At 33.4% G+C, this 24,426-nt stretch overlaps 2 protein-coding genes across 2 annotated transcripts; one reads left to right on the forward strand and one right to left on the reverse strand.

The window, feature by feature from the left end:
- Positions 1–328: 328 nt before the first annotated feature.
- Positions 329–11,398, forward strand: LOC120342171 (acetylcholine receptor subunit alpha-1-B-like). Its single transcript, XM_039410884.2, has 11 exons — positions 329–532; positions 4,113–4,276; positions 4,767–4,921; positions 5,159–5,267; positions 5,768–5,871; positions 6,949–7,058; positions 7,417–7,611; positions 8,105–8,265; positions 8,817–8,931; positions 9,124–9,242; positions 9,755–11,398. Exons 1-11 carry the CDS (start codon positions 508–510, stop codon positions 9,932–9,934), a joined length of 1,437 nt encoding a protein of 478 aa, XP_039266818.2. The 5' UTR covers positions 329–507; the 3' UTR covers positions 9,935–11,398.
- Positions 10,911–23,765, reverse strand: LOC120342169 (uncharacterized). The gene is made up of 25 exons (XM_039410883.2): positions 23,622–23,765; positions 22,750–22,875; positions 22,480–22,542; positions 21,901–21,979; positions 21,412–21,515; positions 20,409–20,576; positions 19,834–19,923; positions 19,327–19,442; positions 18,817–18,912; positions 18,312–18,375; positions 17,879–18,085; positions 17,162–17,230; positions 16,536–16,648; positions 16,117–16,201; positions 15,138–15,926; positions 14,692–14,778; positions 14,215–14,314; positions 13,804–13,878; positions 13,509–13,585; positions 13,313–13,407; positions 12,935–13,019; positions 12,520–12,665; positions 12,259–12,360; positions 12,077–12,143; positions 10,911–11,610 (listed from the first exon to the last, which is right to left on the reverse strand). The coding sequence occupies exons 1-25, from the start codon at positions 23,674–23,676 to the stop codon at positions 11,585–11,587; spliced, it is 3,084 nt and encodes a 1,027-aa protein (XP_039266817.2). The 5' UTR covers positions 23,677–23,765; the 3' UTR covers positions 10,911–11,584.
- Between the last annotated feature and the right edge of the window lie 661 nt (positions 23,766–24,426).

Raw genomic sequence — 24,426 nt, forward strand, 5'->3', positions numbered from 1 at the left:
ATCGTTCAGCAAACTTGAACGAAACCGTTTCTCTTGATGTTCGGTGTACATGCATTACTTGGTAATCGAGATTGGGATAAAAGTTCAAGCGATGGTCAAACAGAACAGAGCAACAACAGCTGGATGAACTTTTATTTTACTCATGCAGATTGGGCAAACAGCAATTTGATTACCGATGACACAAAGTAGAACAGTTTAGTTTGAAAATGGAAAGTTTTAGAGTTGGTTATTCACATGTTTTTTTTGCCATAGCTTTGTTCACTTTGAATACCTGCTTTTAGTTTTGTAGCCTTCATGAGTAAGTGGGCGCAGAGCTTTATATATAAATATATTTTACTATATACAGAGCACATATTGACTATAGTACGTTCAACATATAGACAAGCTTAGATATACAAATCTGTTGGATATCAATCTACTGTTTCAGTTTGATTTTAAAATGTGCTTTCCATTTATTGACGACTGAATAAATAACGTAGTTGTAAGCTCAACACATAAGTTGGCAATATGATGGTCAGAAGAATTGTGCAAGGTTTGTATTTCTATTTTTATATGAAAATCGTTATGCAACTTGGCACCGTTATGTTTATTGGTAAATTATTATGTTTATTGGTACGGTAAAGAGATATGTTAGTCATAAAAATAAAACAGTTACACTTATTTCGAGAAGAAGACAACGTTCGAGAAAGACATAATTTTAGTACCCATTTTTTTCAAATTTGCAGCCTTTTTTAAAACTATAACTCCGAATTTATCATTTTTGTTCCCGGTGGTTATCAGAATACGCTTGGGTTATTTAGCAATAAATAACCTTGGGGTTAGAAGCGCCGATTTTTTAACCACATTTTTTTATTCCATTGTAATCGTGATATCCGAACAAGTTTGGCATTCAATTATTTTTTAAATAGTTTTCAATTTTGAATCTATAACCATGAGTGACCTAATTCTACATTCCGAGATATGGTAATATTATTCTCTGTTTAAGTATATATGAATAATCGTATTGAAGAACCCTTATTTGCAAGCGTTCTGATTCCCTTTCATTTAGTTTTAATTCATGAGTGCAGCCTGCTCAAATTTTATTATTATAAGACTAACAATGATTTAAAATTAATAACATCGTGGTTTCTTGGGTACAGTTATAGCATAATAGTTGTTAATGAATGTGATGTTACCGTATATTGCTATTTCGTAGATTGTCTCAGAACTTGCAAGTCACCCGTTCACCCTTCAGCTTCAACGCCCACGTGAATGAAGATGCGTTAAAAATCTCTATATGTTTTTATTCGTAAATTTCCACAACACACAGAATATAAATCTTATAACATTTATCCAGACTAGCTTAGAATGGTTTACATCGTCTTCTCTCTCCATATCGAAAGATATCGGAGTCGTATTTATACGTTGATCATAAATCCAATTAAATGCTGTAAACGTGAGCTCGTGATTCACGTTATAAACAGAAATTCCTATTATCTCAATAAGGGTAATTAGGTACATCGTACGGAAGGGAACTTAGATATAATTATTTCAATCAGTGCCAAAGGTCTTGAGAATATAAATTTTAATTTGATAATGAATGGATGGAACATGTTATGTTTCTTAAACTGGTGTAATTTGATTCCTACGAAAGTCTTTGTTCGAATTTTGAGAAAAATTAACTTTGTCATGATGATTTCAACATGAAATGGGGTACATTTGGGGGTTAGTTGCTATATTATCTCCCCATCTTACTAACTGGAAGTTTAAAGATTGGGCACCCTCTAATAAAGTGGAAATATGTAAAAAAAATACACAATGCTAAAATTAATGATATAGGTCAAAAAAAATATTTACATGTATATGATCTACAATGAGACACGACATTGAAATAAAGAAGAGGTTATAGAAAAGGTAAAGATTGTAAAGTAGAATTACAGAAGGATGGCGTATTTTTATTTGAAAAATTTTGGTTTGGACGGTTAAAACATATTTTCAATTTAATGTATTTCGCTAAGTTAAAATACTTATACTCGCTTTATCGCATTGTTACGATTTTGTAGACCTAGTTGGTCAATATTTGCTTGTCCCATGTCGGGAAGAAAAAACGTATTTTTAAGTTTATGCCATCTCAGGGTTTTTTTGAAAAAATAACGTTTTTGGATACAATTTTTGTTTAACGAGCTTATTATTTAACCGTTCTATATGACGACTTTGTAAATAATTAAAAGTATGACTCGCTCGAATCTACTTTTAGAAAGCATTTTAATCCCAATGAAATCTATTAATCGAAAAAGGAATGCTAACCGCAAATTTTCAATAATATAAATATCTTGAAAGGTATTTGAAATTAGAATATTCAAAGTTGTTACCATTAATTAATTTATAAAAATTAAAAGTCGAATGAAACGCCATGTATATATAAGAAGAAAAAGAAGTACTTTACCTTAGTATTAGTGGAAGAATGAAAAATGTCTGTCTCAATGAGGAGAAAAACCTGCAAATCATCACCAAATATAGTGATTAGTTACCACTACACATAGATTGTTTGTAGATTTAACATGCTCCTGATCTGTATATCCATTAGGTATGCGCGAAAATATCTCTATTGTTTGGAATAGAGCGCGTAATTTACCGTAAAACAGTCCATATCGTTCATTGTTTTCAACAGTTCGTTTTTGATTAGGTTTTTCACCTCGAACATATATCATGTTCTAAAAGAGTTCATTTCGATCGATGTTCAATACAGTCCATATTCATGATTTTAACGTTTCCAGAGTCCGTTACCATAGTTCAACTGTTTTCAATTGAGATTATTGTCTTCTCATAATGTTTTTGATTATTTCGGCTTGTCAGTAATTCGCTACTTCAATCGTTGTTCCAGGCAATTTGAATCTCCCCGACGTTCGTAAGTTGGTCGAATTTGATTTTCGCACGTATTGTAGAGACGGTTTCTCGGCACTTGTTGAAAGCTTCTGCTTGGTCAGCTTTTTGGTTGATTCCGTCCAATTGTTGCTTGTCCTGGTTGTTGTCCGTTGATCTGGTCCGTTTCAGAAGGTTAAATCACGTCGGGGTCACCATTTATAGCATAATAGTTGTTAATGAATGTGATGTTACCGTATATTGCTATTTCGTAGATTGTCTCAGAACTTGCAAGTCACCCGTTCACCCTTCAGCTTCAACGCCCACGTGAATGAAGATGCGTTAAAAATCTCTATATGTTTTTATTCGTAAATTTCCACAACACACAGAATATAAATCTTATAACATTTATCCAGACTAGCTTAGAATGGTTTACATCGTCTTCTCTCTCCATATCGAAAGATATCGGAGTCGTATTTATACGTTGATCATAAATCCAATTAAATGCTGTAAACGTGAGCTCGTGATTCACGTTATAAACAGAAATTCCTATTATCTCAATAAGGGTAATTAGGTACATCGTACGGAAGGGAACTTAGATATAATTATTTCAATCAGTGCCAAAGGTCTTGAGAATATAAATTTTAATTTGATAATGAATGGATGGAACATGTTATGTTTCTTAAACTGGTGTAATTTGATTCCTACGAAAGTCTTTGTTCGAATTTTGAGAAAAATTAACTTTGTCATGATGATTTCAACATGAAATGGGGTACATTTGGGGGTTAGTTGCTATACAGTAATGGTCCTGCTTCGCCAAATCCGCTGTCGTCATATGCATTCTGGGTTATTGAATATGATTGTTCCTATAAAATTACCTATAGGCAGTGTTCCCTCTAAGGTGTGCGCGTGTGCGCGCGCACACAGCTTTCAGAGGCTGCGCACACGCATAGATTTACTGCGCACAGACGTATTTCGATGTAATATAACAATGTGCTCGGTTGGCAGGTTGAGAAAGTTTGTTGTTGGCCCACTTATTACCCGGTTAGAACGCCAAAATTTCTTCATTGGTTTTTGCACAAATATTAGTCATTTCCAAAAAAGTGCGCACACACCAAAATTTCTGCGCACACATACTCCAAAATATTAGAGGGAACATTGCCTATAGGTTATATATATTTGTCAACTAGTCAAAAGTTAATCTTGTTTTATTATTTTTGCTACTTGCAAAAAATATTGATACTACAAGAATTATTCATTTTATTGAACAGGTTTTGTCATTTTTGTTGTTATCTCTTCGGTACTTGGCGGTTCGAGAAATAACATTACGAAGGATTTGATGAGAAATTATGATAAACGAGTACGACCTGCTAAAGGATTCAGCGAAAGTGTTCGGGTCAAATTTAAACTCCATTTAAATCAATTATTGGACGTGGTAAGCTTATAAACTAATAAAAGGAGAATAATGCAAGAATTGTGCGCAATTTATGGTTACCGAGCCTACTTTGTTATATCGAGCTTGAGATCGCACCTCTCATTACCCTGCGCGGGTTCGCAGTTTCGATTCCCACGGGGGATAACTATGTGCGCGAGGATGGCTGGAATTTTTGACGTGTATAGTTTACGTAACCGCTGGTCAGTTAAGGCTTTCCACGCCATTAAACCCATGCATCTAAAACAAACAAAAAAATAACAAAATAACCCATCCTATTCTTTTGAACAAACTCATGTACAAGTTCTGGCGTTGATATAAAAGCATCTGCCCACCCGGTTCGGGAAAATTTCGGCATTTTATAAATTTTCAATTGGAATTTTAATTGACCATAATCACAATATTTGGCTAGTTGGCTGCAAAATGTTAGCATACACAAAACAAACTTTGAGTACAATTTATCAACGGCATAAAAAACAAACAATTGTTCCAGAGTGAGGTTTCGCAGAAAATCGAAACTAAATTATGGCTTTCACATCGTTGGACTGACAGCAGATTGGAGTGGAATCCTGACGAGTATGAAGGTCTACAATATGTTCACCTACCAACTGAAGACTTATGGTTACCCGTCTTCGTTTTATATAACAAGTTAGTTTGCCTTTCATTATGCATTTCAAAATTCTAGAAATGAATTGATTATGTTGAATTTATTAGAACAAAAACTATATATTGTTGAATAGAACCAAACATAAATGGATATTTTGTCTATGAGTCGTTGGATAATTATTCATTTTGATGCAGAAACGCCTGTTATGCATAATAAACGTAGCCTACTAACAGAACAACTATAAATTGAACATAACGATATAAAATTAATTACCTTAGCGCTGACGGAGATTTTGCTGTTACTGATTTTACAAAGGCAAAGGTTTACTCAAACGGCACTATTGACTGGAAGCCGCCGGTGATATTTAGCAGCTTTTGTGAAATTCAAGTGAGTATAAATATAACGATAAAAACCTGAATTCAAATGTGTATTATTCAGATGTAAATGTAGCTATCTATGTTATTCACTGATTCAATGCTTGTGGTAAATTCGTTTCTGGAAGTTTGTTTGGTTCGGATTATACGGATGAAAAAACAATCTTTTTGAAACTAATAGTTTACCTCTGCAAATTTGTTCCAATTTATAATCATTGGAATTGCTATTTCATAAGTAAACAATGCTTAAATATATTGACACGAATGCTGTACAGGTACAATCATCTTGCCTATAGTTTCTTCAGTCAAATTGATCAGTTGACGGGATTCGAGATTGAAAAAACCTTATAAATATTACTCTTCTATAAAGCCGCTTCTGAATGCAATACGAAACATAAATTAGACTTGTTGAAAGGTTTAATACAAAGAGGATTATTTGTTTAGCAAAACAATTCATGGTTCACTCCGTTTCTAATTGTTACCAGTCAGATTCAATTTTTCAATTTATTATAGGTTGCCAATTTTCCGTTCGATACTCAAAACTGTACTATGAAAATTGGTCCTTGGACATCTGGTCAGGATTTATTGGACATGGTCAATTCAGATGGTGAAGTTATGTAAGTTATTCGTTCAAATTACATTTTATATGTAGAGTAATGCAATTGGTTTGAGTGTGGATTAGTTTTTATTAATCAAGAAAAATTTGACTCATATATTTTGATGCGATATAGTTATACACGCCAAATTTATAATTATATATATATATATATTAGAAACTGATATTCGAATTTTTTGACCCCTTACTTTCAATGAAATTGCCACAAGGAAAAGTAGGCTTACATTGTTTTAAAATCACGTGTGATGCTTGGCACTTTTGGTAGATAAAATCATAATTCAAGTTACCAAAAGTTACTATTCTGCCATTACACCTGGTTAAATGTTAAATTATCCCGGTTAATATCTGAATTATAGGTAAATATAAAATAGGTCAGAGGCAACAGATGAAAGACAGCTCTGTATGGTATCCGAATAGCGAAAACCACACTGGTACTTTCAGACAAAATACGTCAAGAACAACGAAGTTATGACGTTGATGTACCAGACGATTATAAATCCAATCCCCAGAGCATTTGGAAATCATAATTTCTGTAGCGAAGTAAAAATCAGTACCTAAACTGGTTGACATATCTATGCACTTTACTGAATTGGCATATGCTGTGGCTATTGTAATCGGCTTATATTCAATAGTGAATAGACGCGGATAGCATTAACCATTTACATGTAATACTCGGCTGCCATCAAACAGCAATATATTAGTTTGCATTAACAAAGACGATACTTAAGAAATGTAACGGATGAGAAGGTGCAAACGAAAGTAAATCCCAGTTTGCATGAGAAGCTTGTTGTTGTTATATGTTTTATGGCGCTTGTAACTTCAGCATTCTTTCGTGCCATAGGTCATCGAATCGAATCGAATCGCCAATCGAATTAAAAATACTATACTAACATATTATACAATATTTACAAATAAATATTTATACAATTAAATCAATTACAATAAGTATCTAATCCTAAATATTTCTGCTCTCAGGCGAAACAAATTCAATAACAGTTTCAATAATGTCCATGTGACTAAGCATGAGAAGCTTATCGTAGCTATAAATGATACATAAAATATTTTTTATTTTGTAAAGGAATCACAAGTGTGAATCACCTGACATAGAAAACTATAACGAAAACGGAGAATGGAAGATGTTATCAACAGGATGCTACAAGCATTATATTCAATACACTTGCTGTATCGGTAATATATTTTTTTAATATAATATTAGGAGTGAGTATTTTAGACTCAAGAAATAAGATTATAAAATACAATCATAATCTTGGGTTTTCTTGTTGCAATACTATGGCATGTACCATATATACATTTCAATTTCGTATATATAATGGTATAACAGACAAAACGTAGCAATTTGGAACGCTTAGCATCAGCCATGTTCAGTTAATGGCAGTTGAATGTCTAATTATTCTTTTCTATTATTTTAAATATATTCACGAACAATTATTCACTAGGCAAAATTAAAATGAATGTGACGAGTTGTGTGTTAGCAATAAAACGAACGTTCTATTTATACTCTGTAAGTTTTTGTTCTAAATTCCAGGGCCTTACGTGGACATGACGTATCACTTTGTCATTCAACGTCGACCTTTGTATCTTATGATGAATATTCTTTTTCCGACTATGTTGTTCTCTCTTCTGACATGTACTGTATTCTACCTTCCGTCTGATGCCGGAGAAAAAATGACTCTTTCTGTTTCTCTACTTCTCTCACTGGTTGTGTTCCTGCTCGTCATTGGTAAGATTGTTTCAGGACTTTTCTGGCGATTACGTACTCTGATATACGATTGATAAAGTTATAAAACGCACAAGGCCCGTATACATTCCTCGTTTTCAAGAGAACTTCATGAAGATTCGATGGAATTATAATTATTAGTTTAATTGAATGTGGTACACAGCGGTAGGAACATATATTTTCCGGCGTTGTTTGAACTGTGTGTCAGGTTTTTGTTTTGTGTCACGGAGAGTAGCTATTGTGCATGTTTATGTAGCAAGCATGGTTCCAAATTCAATATAACTCATTTGTATAGACTACAACTTCGCAAACTCTGTGAGTAACGGAGGATAGGCATGGATTAGTGATAGGAGCGATTTCACAAAGTAGTGTCTCGTGATGGTCTATCTACCCAGTTTGTTAGCCTTATTGACAAGTAAATCAATTAGGTAGTTTACTCTGAATTCAGTTACTTCTAAAAACCGAGCCTTCTCTAATTTCCATCTCTTTCTTTTAGTCGAAGCTATTCCATCTACAGCAAAAGGTGTACCATTGCTTGGGCAGTACATTTTATTCACTATGATTCTTGTTACTCTATCAATTATTATAACTGTGTTTGTTCTGAATGTTCATTATCGGACACCTTCTACTCACACAATGCCGGATTGGGTAAAAAAGGTTCGTTTGAAATTGCTTTTCCAAAGTTTCTAAATATGCTTTATTTATAGTTAACAAAATGTTATTTGAACAAATAAATTTATCTTTTTGTCAATTTTTTTGGGGAATGATCGCATTTTTTGGCAACTAATAGACCGATCGATTTCGAAGATGGAAAAAGTCCCCAAAAGGCTACTTTATTTTCGAACATCCATGGGGTCTTGAATCCCGATCATCAACCCAAAATTTTAACATTATCTTTTTATTTCACGGGAACACTTTTCTATAATATTAAATACAATCTTTAATGACCTTTGGCTATCGGGCTTGAGCAAACCCCTTTGTTTTTATGTGTCGATTATTTCTAAATATCAGTAATAATGCTAAAGATTCAATTATAATCAAACTAACCTAAAAGTTTCGATAACAATGAGCAGTTGCCTATTCTGGATATTAGTTTTTGGCATTGAGGAAAATTCCCAATTTGATAATTCGAATTGATTGATTTGATTTTAAATTCTCTTACAAGATTTTCAAGCCATTGAAAAAACTCACCACCTAATTATTTTTAGGTTTTTATAGTATTGCTTCCAAAAATGATGTTCAGTTCAACCATAAAGAAAATGAATCCATTTGCTGATGATGAAGAAATGAAGTCGAAAAAAAATTTTTACAATGAAATTTCAGGTAATTTTCCATTTATAAAAACATAAATTTGATTATGCTCTCGTAAAATATAATTGCAACACGCAAAAAAATATATATAAACTAAAATTCTCATTCCAATAAAATCAAGCTTTCAAAAAACACTTTCGAATACAATGAAAACTTTTTGAGATACAATGTAAGTTGTGCTATTTTTTTTCTTCATTTTCAAAGATATATCTGGCAGTGAAGGATCTGATGGTCGAGCCTTGTTGAATCCAGATACAAAGGAAGCAATAGAAGGGATTCAACTGGTAGCTGAACATTTTAAAGACGAAGAAGAAAGTTATAAAGTAAGTCTGCTCACTAGCGATATCATTTTATTACAAATGATGTATATAGTAACAAATGTAATTGTAATTATTGATCTCCGATGTAATATATATACGAGCACTTGTCGACATTTCACATGATAAGCTAATGATAGGAACTTGTTACTCCCGTAATATGTGAAACAAGATGGCGGACACCGTAACATAGCATGTGTACCAGGTTAAGGTTAGGCCATAATGCCAGGTACAATTACTACGGAAGTCACTTGGCTGATCCCGTACTCGTAATATAACTAAAATTGAGGCCGTTAGGTTTCCGACCCCTGGTCTAATTATTCATATTATGCTAACTTGTATACTTTCTATGAAATGTTCAAAATTTTTGCAGACATGGATCTACTAAAGTGTTCACTAATGTTACCTTTTTAATAAGAGAACTTGAATCTCATCGTTTGTCATATCAAATAATTCAAATTTGTAAACCCTAGTTTATTTATTACTGGTTAATATCATTGATTTATTACCGTTTTTAGGAACAAATTGAGTGGAAATATGTGGCTATGGTGCTCGATCATTTCCTCTTATACGTTTTCATTGCTGCTATCCTGTTAGGCACCATTGGAATATTTGGGAAACGACTTCTTGAACTAGGATACGAAGAAGAGATGTTTCGAAATAATAAAGATGATTGTCTTCTGAACTGTGTCGCTTAATATAAAAAGATGGAAACATTAAATAACAAATAATGAACTATATTAAACCTGGACAAGTACCGGTAGTCATCACCGGCGGATTTTTCGTTTTCAACTGAGTAACGTTACTCTATAAAATGGGGATCGATATAACAATAGCAGCAACAATTCGATTTTAAATACCCTGAAATTAGCTTACTAGTTACTTTCAATGGTTTGAACTATTGGGATTTATCAATCAGTAGCGTTCAATAATTTTATGGTATGTCCCAGTAATTCGACCACCCGTGTAACCTACCTACAGCATCGTTTTGTCTTTTTATGTCGTATTTGGGTCACATTTTCACGAGTACATTGTTATATCTATTCTACAAGAAGTAGAAAATATCAAAACTAACGTTGTTTGCCACGATTGGAGAATTTCCTTTGGATACTGTAACCAATTTTTGGTTTTAAATTGATAAATTCAACTATTTTTCTATATTTTTTGCTTTCTTTAAATCTTTTCATGCCTTATTTTCTTTTCATTTCTTGTTTTCTTGATTTTTCTACTCATGTTGGGACAAGGGTTGTTGGACTAGATACATGATTTAATGAAACTAATATTATGAAAATAAACATTTGGAAATATACAAGATATTTATTATTTTGTCATATTTTCAATGTAAAGATAGACAAACATCTCACTGATAAAATCGATATCGTTGTATTTGATTTCATAGGTTGGAAATATTTTTACGCGGATAGGGTATCACGAAGTTAAAAACCCTAATAGTTTCCAAGTATTACATATGTTGCTAAATATGGCCACGCGTCATCAGTATTTGTAAACTTCCAATATGTAGTCATTTACAGTTTTGATCAAGTAAAAACACGAATTCGTAATTGAACAAGAAATAACAACGCAAAAACTTTAGTAGCGGTTATGCGAGAATGTTGTTTTTAAAGTCCCCTCAAGCCAAGCACACACACAAAATAACAGTAAAAATTACTCAAATTTAATATATCCTCATTTATTTGGTGAAAATATACAAAATACAGCACACACATCATCAAAAAATATTACAATGCATGAATTTGTAACAAACATAATTTTGCTTTAGCACATAGGCTGCATAATCAAACAAACACAAGATCTCAACGGCCTTCCCATTTTTATGTCCCTAAACAATATACAACAAAAACACACATCTGGAAATCACTGTACGGAAATAGGGTACTGTGAACGCCTCTTAAGACAAGCTGGCAAACATCAAAATTGCTGATGGCCATTGCTAATATACTAAGCGCCATTTATGCATATAATATTGGTATATAAATAGCCATATATATATAATCACGGGCACACTACGCATATTCATCACCATTTTGGCCAACTTTAACCTAACGAAACCTATTTCATTGGCACAATAAGGTAGCAGTTACTTTATATGTCATGGAACGAAAGAGGTATAAAATGCAAAAAAAAACAAAGTTTTGTCAAAATATTAAAATTAAATAAAACTTTCCGAAAATATTTGAGCGCACAAACGCTTGAAACTTTCTAACGGAAGATATTGTAGAAGTTTTGGTCGTATTAAATGACCAGCAATAATAGTATCATTTCAATAATAATTATTAATTGGCCGTCTTTTTTTTTTCTTCTTGCTTTACTTCTTTTCCTTCAAAAAATTAGGCCACTCGTCCTCCGAATGAGCCTACAATAAATATATTATATATTAAAATTAAATAATTAATCATGGTATGCTTTCTGGGCTTGTTCGAAAAAAATGGCGATCCAAGATTTTGACTTTCGCAGACTTTTACAAACTGCGTTATATTTCTTGACAACTTAATAACATAGCAAACCATTATAAGAATGAGGTAACTGAAAAAGATTTTGATAGCATCATACATTACGTGAAAACAAATTTTCCAACAAAAAATCGGAAAATTCGTTTTTACTTTGGTATAAACTGATTGATCTCAATATATATATAATATATATATATATATTTTTATTTATCGACTAATCAAAATACGAATTGGGTTTAGTATACAAATAAATGTAGCTTGAATAGTATTATCTAAAACTTGATTGAAAATCAAAAAGAACATTTAACATCTTTCCGTCCTGAATTATCGACCCGAGTTCTGAAAATCAACTATCCGAACTAGACTTACCGCAGCATGCGTTTGTTGTCTGCGCAATCCATGGCATATAATCTGCCACTTTTGTGAATACTGAAGGCTGTAAAAATATCATATTGTTTAGTTGTTAGTCAGGCTTCGATAACGCCAACGGTACTGTACGTGTACTAAGGCATTGTATAAGGGAGAATTGAACGCGGGAATAGAGACATTACCTTTGATGAGTCACATGTAATAGATCCTGCTATATTTACTCCGACGAGCTTGAATATGTCATTCTCCGCATCGTATCGCATTGCGCCGCTGCCTGAATCCCCCTGGAAAAATGATATTATATTAGATATATATATATGCATCAAGTTGAAAGTTCAGAGTTCAGCAAGCACGAAGGCATGAAATTGTGATATTTTCCCATCCATTATTATTAAATAGCTTATGCAATATTGTATATACTTAAACAAGATAACAATACTAACAATACAAGTATCAGTATCGGTTGCTGAAGATGCACAGAATACTCCAGCGTCTGGAAGTTGGTTTGAAAATTTCTGGTCGCAAGATGTGAATGACGTCACAGTCATGTCGAGTTCTTTCAAAATTGTTGAATAGCCCAAACCGTTACCTGTGCGTATAAATAAAATAAACATCTATTTCAAACTTAATGACGAAACGAAACGATAGTATTTCGTACGGAACTGTTTTAAAATAACATCAATGTCGCATTCAAGGCTATATAAATTTGGTGTAATGATGGATATCAGAAAACGAAATTATAAGGCTTGGTTGAACGGAAAATTTCCTCAAATGGCACCAGTCCACTCAAATCGTATTAACGTGATTCCCATCAGGACAATTAGAATAAATAATTTAATAATTTAAAAATATACAAACCTGAGTCGCCATATCCAGCAAATCGCAATATATTTCCAACTGCAGGACTCCTCTCGGATAACAGTGGTAGACATGCTGGTTTTTTCTGCCGAGTAGGAATGAAAATGAAATACTACCAATATAGAGTTTATGATGCTTGTAGGCATCAGTTTTATTATTTTTAATTATATATCCAAATTCGTACAAAAAATTACAGAAAACGTAAATTGACAAGAACCTCGAGGTAAATAAATGGAAAAATTTTGGTCAATTGCACTTGGTTTTCAACTTAGTTGGAGAGCAGCAAAAATATTGAAGATTGAGTAAACCAAGATTCTTTCTGTTGTTGACTATTGGTTGTGGTGTATTCGCTAGTTCGAGATAGAATTATAAAATTACCTCGTCCGTGAATATCTGCTGCTTTATTTGGATCAGTGCAATATCGTTGTGTATTTTTCCAGTGTATTGTGGATGAGGAATGATTTCGATTACATCTGAGAAGAAATATTATTGTCATGTTTTGTCGCATTGTTGACAAAGTCATAGCAAAATCGTGTGTATTTTGTCGAATTGGCCGAATGGAAATTTCACTTACCAACATTAGTTCCTGTGTCAGCTGGATTTACTGGGTCAGTTGTTCCAATCCATATATTCAAACTTTGGGCATCAATGCTTAAAACAAGATTTTTTCGTATAATTATTATTATTTTTAAAATATATTTTGTACATTATCGTTGTTACCAAATTACTGTGTACAATATAGAGTTTTTGCTACATAAACCCCGGATAAAATATTGCAGTAAGTATTAAAGTACTAAAAGGCATAATCATTGTCATTTTGCTTTATTTTACAGTTATATCATATGTTGAAATATTTGATATATACTTACTTAGGAACGTAAAGTGAATCGTGTTCAATGCTTTTGATTCTTAAGAGACAGGCAGCTGATGTCAGAACCCATTCTCTATAAGGAAAAGTATTTTAAGATAATGAATTTTCGTTTTTTTTCGTAAATAATTTTATAAAACTGTCCCGTTCTCACCAAACAATCAAAAATGAAATTTGCCATATTTCGGCCCTTCTTCGGACAGGATGGTTTTTTAAAGAATGAGGTAGCCTACGTCTACAAAACTGGTGCAAAATTTAATACCAAGTTATCATAAAATTAATAAAATAGGAAGGCACAACAGATGCACAGACAGCGAGTTAAGCGCATTTTTTCATCAATATTCGCTTTATCATTATGTTGCAATAATGCACATATAATTTCTACTTCTTTCTCAAACAATAGCTCACTTACGAACAAATCAATGTTCCACCGCATCGAAGTTTTGAGCTTCCAGCTGCTTTGATAACAACTGCCCAAGGTCGATGAGTATTAGATGTAATGTCGAAACCACCTGTAATGTATAAAAAACAAAATAATTTCAGCATAATTACGGTTAATCATAGGAGACTACAGCAGCCCAGACTCAAAATCAAGGCCCTACTTTTACCAGTATTTATTAGAACATGTGATTAGAACTTTGGATTCAACAAAACAATATTTATAAATTTTAGTATCATGTGTGAGTAGTTCCACACAATTCGGAACATGTTGAACCAGAAATTTTTTGGCTTATTTCGAAACAAACCAAACCTAATGGAGAAATAAGGATCAATGTTTGGAGTAAAATGAATTACTTTCATTTACAGCAGTAAAAACCAAACCTTAAAATGATAGGCAATTTATAGTAAGCATATTCTAAGATTGCAACATAACTCACTAAAATGTTACCTATTATTCTTGCGAATGTATTCAAAGGACTAGTTCCACAATCTCCACTATCGTGTTCCGGAATGCAATTTTTGGCGAAGTTATTTCCTAATAAAAGAAAGACAAATATGTAAGATGACATGAATATAATTACATTTTGAATTTTACATTGTTATCTCATTCCCATAAAAATAATATATATTATGAATTCATAATCCTCACAATTTTTTGATGAAAGTATTAGAAAAGATTATGTACGTCCATGTGTGAGCAATAGATTCATATAGATTTGACGATTTTGATTTGTTGAAGTTTGTAAATGAATTGAAATGTTTACCGCAGTATGATGTATATTAATTTATACATTAAAAGAAATTGGTTTCATATGTGTATATTGATTTACTTTAATACGTGCATTTGAAGCATGTTTGATAATTTTATTCTAACAACTGAAAATATTTTCTTACCTTTAGAGTAGCATGTGCCGCCCAATGTTCCACCAGGTTTCCAGCAGCACTGTTTCTTTTTGCATCCATCTGCCAAAACTTTCTTAGTTTCTGAGCTGATACCACTTCCTCCGTACATAAGTGCTATGAGGTCACTAGAGCTAGATGGCTTGGACGAACCCTTTGAAAGCAAAGCTGAAAGTAATTTAGGATCCATTCCTCCGAACGCGCCACCCATTGAACCACCAAGACCGCCTCCAAGAAGTCCAGCAAGTCCTGCTGCTCCCCCTCCTCCTCCTCCAAGAAGTCCAGCAAGTCCTGCTGCTCCCCCTCCTCCTCCTCCAAGAAGTCCAGCAAGTCCTGATGATCCGCCTCCTCCAGCTAATAGAGGGAGAAGAGATGAGATATCCATACTTCTTACTCCAGGGGATTCTTGTGCTACTCTCCTTCCGAAATCAGAGCTTTCACCGGGTTCATTTGAACGTTGTGGAGGTGGGGGCGGTGGATTATTATTTGCGGGAGCGGAATTTGAACTAGACCGCGAAAACATACTGAGCAATGATGGGTTTAACCCACCACCGCCGAATAAATTGAGGGCAGAATTTGTGTTCGATGATGAGGAACCACCTTCAAACAATTTAGTCAACTGGCTTAGACCTTTTCCCCCTAGATACGAAGAAATATCGGGAGACGAACTACTACTACTGCTGCTTGGACTAGGATTTTGCGATGCAAACATGATTGTAGACAATTGAAAATTTTTAAAATCAGGACATTCTTCTCTGTCGGCACTGATTACATCACATGTATCTAAAATAGAAATAGAAATAAATAATTAATAAAAAGTAAACTATCCAGTTTAAAATATATGGAATATTTAAAAAAAAAATAAAAAAATCCCAAATAGCGTTGCGTATTGGTAAGATTATATGATGTTTTAAGATTTGAGAAAATTTATTGTAGGATAAACACTATTTAATACTTAATTTCTATCACAAACCTGTTGTCTGTTGTAAAAGGTAAGCACTGGCTGGAATCAAAGGACAACTAAAGCATTGTCCACTCTCCCGTTTGTATACACATCCCTAGAACAAATGATGAAGAGATCAACGTCAAGTTTGAACTGATTTAAGTTATTCAGTACATAAGAAAAAACCTTCATAAAATAAACGATATATTTTCGGAAATTTCAATACTGATAAGCGACAACATAGCCAGAAGTTTTTAGAGAATGCAATATTCTGTCCACGAGTGAACAAAAAAAAATTATTTAGGAAGTTTCCTCATGTTCACTCCACAAGATTTTGTACAGAGCACCGAATTTACGCGTTATATTTATGTGGCGGAGAAGGTATCGCTTTCTAATTCGTTGGATCATTGCTTAAGTAATTGGAATCAGTTAAACATAATGCAACTTACAATATTGAAACAATCTGTTTCTCTATTGACATTGATGTTTGCTGCATATTTGCATGTTTCATATTCGTCGGCTTTATCCCAGCATTGTTTTAAGGTTCCATACGGTACAGCGTCTGTGAAGATAGAATTGTATGTTACACGCCATATGAAGAGATAAATCATTCATATATATTTAGAGAAAAGAAATTTTTATTTATTTTCTACAAGCAAGACTCACATTGGCTTATAGGGTAGGTTGGATTTTATTGTCCAAATAATAGATTCCAAATTGAACACTTAGACGATCTTTTGAAAAAATTTTCTTCTAATAGTGTGGTAATTCTCAAGAATAATCATTAAATTTCGAGGCTATTTGAGGGCCTTGAAAAATCTTGTAGCAATTATGGCAGTTTTATATTCACATTTGGACATTTGGACAAATTATTTAGGCTAGCAATCATCGGCAATTTATTTTTTCAATGAAGTCAATTGATTTATAAAAATGGATTTGTAAATACACACCGCTATAAAAGTTCATTTATTTCTAAAACTATCTAACATTTTATGGCACCTAAACTAAAAGTAGTTTGAGTTAATACTGTTGGAAATTTATTTCATAAAGCTAGCATCATGTTAGTGACACTCACCGAGAATAATAGCTCCTTTTTTATATTCAGGCTTTTTCTTAACTTCTCCACCGAACAATTTCAAAAGACCTGTAATCGAATGAATGATGATTTTAGCAACAAAGCAATGGGGTGTTCAAGTATTCAGTTATCTGAAACAGGCTAACTCATGGGTAAGCAAGGTTTTTGGACCAGGGGCTAAAAATTTTGCCCACCTAGACTGGCGGGCCACGTAAGTGTGACGTAAAAAATTACATTTCATGAACAATATTTACAGTATTACAAAAGCATAAGTGGAAAACAATAAGCCTCGTGCCAAAACTAAATTTAATATCAGTCTCAACAAATTCCTCGATCTATTTTTTATCCAAAACTTCAAAATTTGGTTTAACTTCGGTTTTGTGGCAGCATAAGGCGGGCCAGATTGAATTACCCAACGGGCCGGATTTGTTCCGAGGGCCGTGGTTTGCCTATGTCAGGGCTAACTTCTTTCACATAACAAAGAGAATATGAATTAACGATTCTGGTCCATGACTCGAAAAGCTATACCGCGAACATAACAGCAAGAGCATACTGATATTTCAATACTGATCGACCTTTGTTAACGACTCGTGGACCGTGGTATACGATCTGGAAATTTGATGGACATACTTGGCAGAGGCAGAAATGAAAATAGAAAGACTAATTTCACTAGGCATTCCGGGTGAGTATATTTTGCTATTAAATAAAATGACTTACTCGGCAAAGATGGAGTGTTTCCTTGTAAAATCGAAAGTAACGGATTACCACTTGATGCCAATGGACAGCCGTATTGAGCCGCTAATAACGAGCTGGTTTTAGCACTTCCGCCTTGTCCTTTCAGAAGTTTGCAAATCATTTGGTTTTGCTGTTGTCCAGCTATTGAGGAAGGTGCATGCTTCGGAATAATTTGATTGTTACCGTATTCTGTAACAAAATATTGCCGATAAAGATAATCCTAAATTACTATAGGCTTTCTATTGAATGCAGACGGACTAAATAATAATATAAGTAAATGCACAAATTTGTAACGTGCTATGGTTAAGAGGGTAATTATTTGATTTTGATTTAGCAATTTTTAATGAGTTTATGAGTGGCAGCTATCATGCAGGTATAAAAGGATAAATTTATTTTAATGATTCGCTCGACTTACTCGGTATCATTGATCCAACAGGTCCTGTTGGTGGTTTAGGCGTACTGTCTAGGTCTATGAGTCCCTGTAATGATAGTGTACTTATAAGAGTTAGGGATTCTTCATGTCTATTCTATTAACAAATCTCTTTGAAGAAAGACATTCTTGTAGCGATTATATGAAGCATATGTGAAGTCATTTAACTATACTTATTATGTTCTAAATATAACTGCTGAAACGTGTCAATTTTGCGTTCTAAATTTAAAACTAGAAATACTGCAGAAAAGTGTCAGTATTAATTTCTAAATTTAAAAGAGTTAACGACTTTAAAAAATGCTATTATCTGAGTCAAATACGTTATTTATGTTTTTTGAAAATTATTATGGTTTCTTCCATTATCATAATTGTTAACACTACCATTTGTTCATTCCACTGAAACAAAAAATAACATTTAATTCCCTATTATCAGTAGATTTAGTAACATCTAGGTCTCATCCGTGCAATTTCAAAAAAGTCAATTACTTACACCAAAAAGACTCTTTACATATTGATTCGCTTCATCCTTGTCAATTTTTGGCTCCTTTCCAGAGCATGAATGCCTCTTCATCCAATCTTTTTTCACCTATTTAAAATGACAAAAATAATAAGGTATATTTTGCTTGGTAAATTAAGCATATTGCTGCTTTTCTTTGGAACTAATCTTAAAATTAATCTTAACGTTTGACCCAAAATTGTGAAACATAACAAGATAGTATAAAAGAGAAATATTCAATTTAAACTCGAGAGCTGAACTCGTGGTCAAACTGTTTTTCAAACAGGATTCCGAGTGAAAATAGGATGATAGCGTTGGGATGTATATAGTCAAAATAATTTAGGACGACTCCACGATACTAATAATGACCCATGCACTCCAAAAATTGACTCAATGACCGTGATCATTTTGTCAAAAATTTTAACACGGCTTGAATAAATCTATAGTCCTCAAACATAACGGCTAACATTATGATTGTGACGCAGACGACTACGTTTACGTTACCTGTGGGTCCTCTAAGCTGGCCACAACACTACATATTGGAAATTCACCGATCTTCTCATTGCTACCTCCGGATGGTGCTGAAACACTGGTTCCAAGAGCTCCCCCACCTGTTTGTCCTGTAAAATTAAATACTTGAAACTACTGTTGCTCGGCAGATTAGCGCAATGTAAGATGCAGGTTTAGTCGAGTCTAGAGCATTGAAAAAGTCCAAAATGTTTTTTAAATTTGAAGTGTGACTACAAGCTTTCACAATGTTTTACTCGATATATAGGCCTAACTATTAAGGATTTGGCAGGTTGTGACATTTCGAGATTGCATGATCGATTAACCATTGTTCTATTATCTAGAAAACAATACTGATTAAGATTTTAATCAGCTTTAATTTCTTTCGCAATGTCAGAATTGTAAAATGTTGAGCTTTTCGTACCAGAAAGATTGGACTCAGTGCAAAAACCGATATTTTTCGATTGCTGAGAGGCTGTGAAAGTGTGAAATATAAGAAATTACCTCCGTTATTGTTGTTGTTGTTGAAGGTAGGTGGCGGGTTAGTTATTCCGAGTGTCTCGAACAACTTGCCAACATTACCAGATGAAGGCCCTGAAAATGCAAAATAGAAACGTATACTGAAATTGCTTATTGAATTCATCTATCATAAGGGTTTTTAATACTTAAGATTCAAATACGGCAGAGAAAACGGATCTTTTTTACAAATCGCCCGCTAAAAAACACCCCTCCGTCAACTCTCAAAATAAGAATATTTTCCAGCTATAGGATCAGGGTTAGGAATGCATATTGCGATGAAACATTCAATGGTTTTTGCATTAGTGGCGGGGGCTTTGTGCAAACGATCCGAAATAACTGACAGAATGAACTATATTGTATTAGGTTATATTATAGTAAAACGTGGGGGTATTTTCCTCAAATCTCAAATTTTTGCATTAGTAGCTTTTGCTTTGTACAAAGATCCGGGACGACCGACTGGATAAATTAAGTTTGATCATTTTAATGTTGGGAAGCCATCGGTTGCTACATAATGAGCAAAAAGGAATGTTGTATGAAGTAAAATGAAAATCCATATTTACTTGACTGAGTATAAGTCGGTTGTTGTGCCCCATAGTTTGTTTGTGGGTATCCATTATTGTTGTTTTGGGGATTGTTTGGATAATACTGTTGAGGATAAGGGTTGTTTGGAGCCCGTTGTTGCTGTGGGGGAAACGGAAATGGTGGATTTCCAGTGTTCATTGGAGGATCTGAAACAAAGTTGATAAAGAACTTACAATATTGCTGAGTATTCTTACATAGCGCAGAAATCTATCAGAGGTTGTAATGTTATGCAATAGTTTTATCAACTTTGACGACACCGTTTTTGTTCTCTGATAAAAGTTGACTCAATACCGAGTCATAATCAGTATTTCAGCAATTCGAGTCGTCTGGAAGTTATACGAGAAGACGAGTAATCTTTGATTGTTATTTTATTTCTATAGTTAACACTGTGTCGAAATAAAATTCCTCTTTTCTCCATTTACAGTTTATACACTTAAATTTGATCACTGTGATGTAGCCTAGGGCTCGTCAGAGACGTGTCGAGATGTTACAGACGATAAGAATTCCCTAAAATAAACTTACTTGGAAACAAACTAGCAATTTTTATTACTTTCTAGAGAACAAGTTCGATCACTTATATCCAATTAAAAGTTTCAAATAATTATTTTCTATTTTGCGCAACTATTTGACGACGATCTTCAACATAAAATGCTATAATTATAATAGTATAGCCAGATTATAAAGTTTCCATGACAGTATAATAAAATACGTAATAGTTATTATTCGGTTAACCCATGTATGATGACATATTGGAGCAAATTTTCAGTACTTTTGAAAGACTTTAAATTGAAAGTATCAGCATCAATTCATATATAAATATTTGCATATTTATCAGTCAATAATTTTAGTGTAAAAATCTGTTTAGATCTGCTTTCATAAAACTTTGTTTGTTAAAGCTGGAATCAAATGTTTACGCTCCCTCTTCTTTTTTGACTACTGAAAGTAGCATCACTCAGCATATTTAGTTGAGTTGTAACTTACTGCTGCAGCTTGGTGTTTTGCCGCTCCAATATCCATTACTCTGACAGGTTCTTGTCTCGGTGCCTGTTCCCATGTACATTCTCCACCCTGCTCTACATGTAAATCTGGAGAAAATATAGGGATACATAAAAAATTCCAGTGAACGCATGTTAATGTGGAGCCGTTGCGGACATCATCAACCCTCGGCCCAATTGATAATGATTGCATGTTTATAATTGCAACTTGGAATGACTCTCAATTCTTCGGCTGCTGCTTTTCACTTATTATCTTCCGCTTCATGGACTGACTGGGAGGAAAATAATTTCCAAAGCCAATACAATTAAAACATGGTCCTCCAATAGAGGTGACTAAGTTAAAATAATCATACTTAATTACGAAAATGGTTGAAGCCAGCATATGGAGTAGGATTCGTGAAAATTAATAGACGGCAAAAATTTCACGAGTGATGTGAAATCTATAATATAATATCCTGCTTTACAATATCCTTACTTGCATTGGCTTCCGTAATAATTCCCATTGCATGTTTTAATGACCTGTGGGTCTTGTACCACAATTTCATTACATTGACCTGAAAAAAATATGAAATTAGGTTTCATATGGTCCACTTTTGTAAAATGATATTGTACATTTAAAAATTACATTGATTTAAAGCAGGGGTGTGCAACATTTTCTGTCGGTGGGCCATATAACCCCAATCTCAGAAATCTAGCTGAGCCACACAAAAATTTAGTTTTTCCACGTACACAGCTCAAAGTGCCAAGCAACCACAATGAGATAGTATTACGTCGCACTATAACGTTTTAAACACGTGTTATGAAATTGATTTTTACTTCTGATTGCACCTTATTATCTAACCATAAGGTACCATTCAAAGTTGAAATTTTGTTATCAGAATTATCAAATCTCTTCTAGTTATGATTTGCTCTATTTTGATAACACTGAAATTCAGAGCAACGACTGTTGAGCGCAGGCTTGTATCGTAAATATCGTCCAAAACAAAAGAAAAGGTAGTGTACTTTTTTGGTATATTTTTGGCAACACTTAAATATAAAAACATAGCTTTCTCACCGTATGGTGGAGGTTGTTGATATTGTGGTTGTTGCTGTTGTTGTTGGTATGGGTTTGGAGCTCCTGAAACGTATAGTTTAATGTATAAAGGCTACGTAATAAACGACAGAATTTGTATTTTGGAATGGGAATTATTAGTTTAAGTTGGTTAAATTTAACTGAAACCCAGACATCTCGCCATGCAATTCTATTTAATTTATGAAGGACAAATGCTAGAAAGTATCAATCTTAAATTACATTATTTATCAAGTCAATTTTGAAATATCTTACCGGGGTATGGAGTTTGATATGGCGGGACTGTGGTATCAACAAAATAGGGTCTTCCCTGTGGTTGTTGTTGTTGTTGTTGTGGTTGTGGTTGCGGTTGTTGAGGTATTTGCGGTGCTTGTTGTGGTGCTGAAATTGATAAAATGATAAAAAACGACTCCATAACATTACAAATTTAAGCTTACTAAAAAAACGTATAATGATCTTATCTATAACAGACAGACTTTTTCTCATACGATCATCAAATGCCTGCACTGAATGAAGGCAATTTTTTGAATAACAATATTTGAGTAATTTATTATGATTCCGAAAACATACTGTGAACATAAATATTATTGGTAATACTTACTTTGCTGCGGCGGAGGTGCTTTGATTTGATTTTTTTTTAATAATACAGTTTTATAAAAGTGAAAATGTTCTTCAACGAAAAAAATTAAAGATTTTTGAGTTTAGGGCAATGTAACGCCTTGAAATAATATAGTTAACCAAGTAGACAATTCCAACTCAAATTTGCAAAATATAAAATGAAATATAATGAAATACAGTAACTTTTTGATAATATCAACTGAATAGTGATCTCCATAAGAAAATAGTTTTTAATATTTGAACGCTATGCCTTCCGTTAATTTCAAATACGAAATATGTTTTTGATATATGCTGAATTATTCATAATATACTATTTATTAATAGAGCTAAATTCATCATCAAAACAGTGCTTTGTATGAGTAAAACTGAAATTTTCAGAAATCTCTTTTAAGATATTATCAATTTGTTTAAAAGATTGTAGTTTGTTCTTATTAAAAAGTACCAGGTCAACTCGGAATAAACTGATTATGCCAAATTTGCACTCCCAAATAAACGATCAGATTCATTACCTTTTTTGTAGCATCTGGGTGTCCCATCGTTGGTCCAACAACAGCCCATCAACATTGTACATTCAAAATAATCGGGGGATTGATGCAGTTCACATGCAGTTCTTGGATAATTGCCCGTACTGCACTCTGAGGCCTTTGTGACTTCTATAAAGTACGTTTTATCATGATATAATACATAGAAACGTAAGTTATTCGAGTAAAATCTTTATCCTAATAGCTATTGGTTGGAGTTAGTGAAAGAATGAACATTACTATTAAAGAATCTGAATTTTACAGATTTTATTTTTCAATCGCAAGTTATTTTTGTGATTTCACGTGTCAGTGCATAACATTAGCAAACATCACCATTTCATCGATTGTCGCTAAAAATTTTAGACTTTTAAAAAACAAATTTAGCATCTAAAATTACCTAAAACAAAAAGTTTGAATACTCACTTGCAAACGCCAAAGCAATAATAAAGACAACCAAATCCATTGCGAGGATTGAGCGCTTCATATTGTTATATCTGGTGCTGATAAAATGATTATTTCCTAATGTTATATTTACCAGCAACTGTAAAATAATTTAAAAAAATGACGTATCGATTATCACAAGAAAAGAACTTATCCAAATCTAGGTGCATAATCTGTAGACTAGCTGGCAAGTTTATTAACTAAAATATAACGCCAATAGCAACTGGCCACTACAAAGTTCCTTCATATTACATCTTTGTTTTGTGAATGCGTGAAATTATAACAAAAATTTCTTTTATGTAGAGATCAAAATCCGGTGACAAAAAGAAAAAGAGCGCTAACTTGCTCGCTG

The sequence above is a fragment of the Styela clava genome, chromosome 3 (assembly GCF_964204865.1).
Source record: "Styela clava chromosome 3, kaStyClav1.hap1.2, whole genome shotgun sequence".
Taxonomy (NCBI): domain Eukaryota; kingdom Metazoa; phylum Chordata; class Ascidiacea; order Stolidobranchia; family Styelidae; genus Styela; species Styela clava.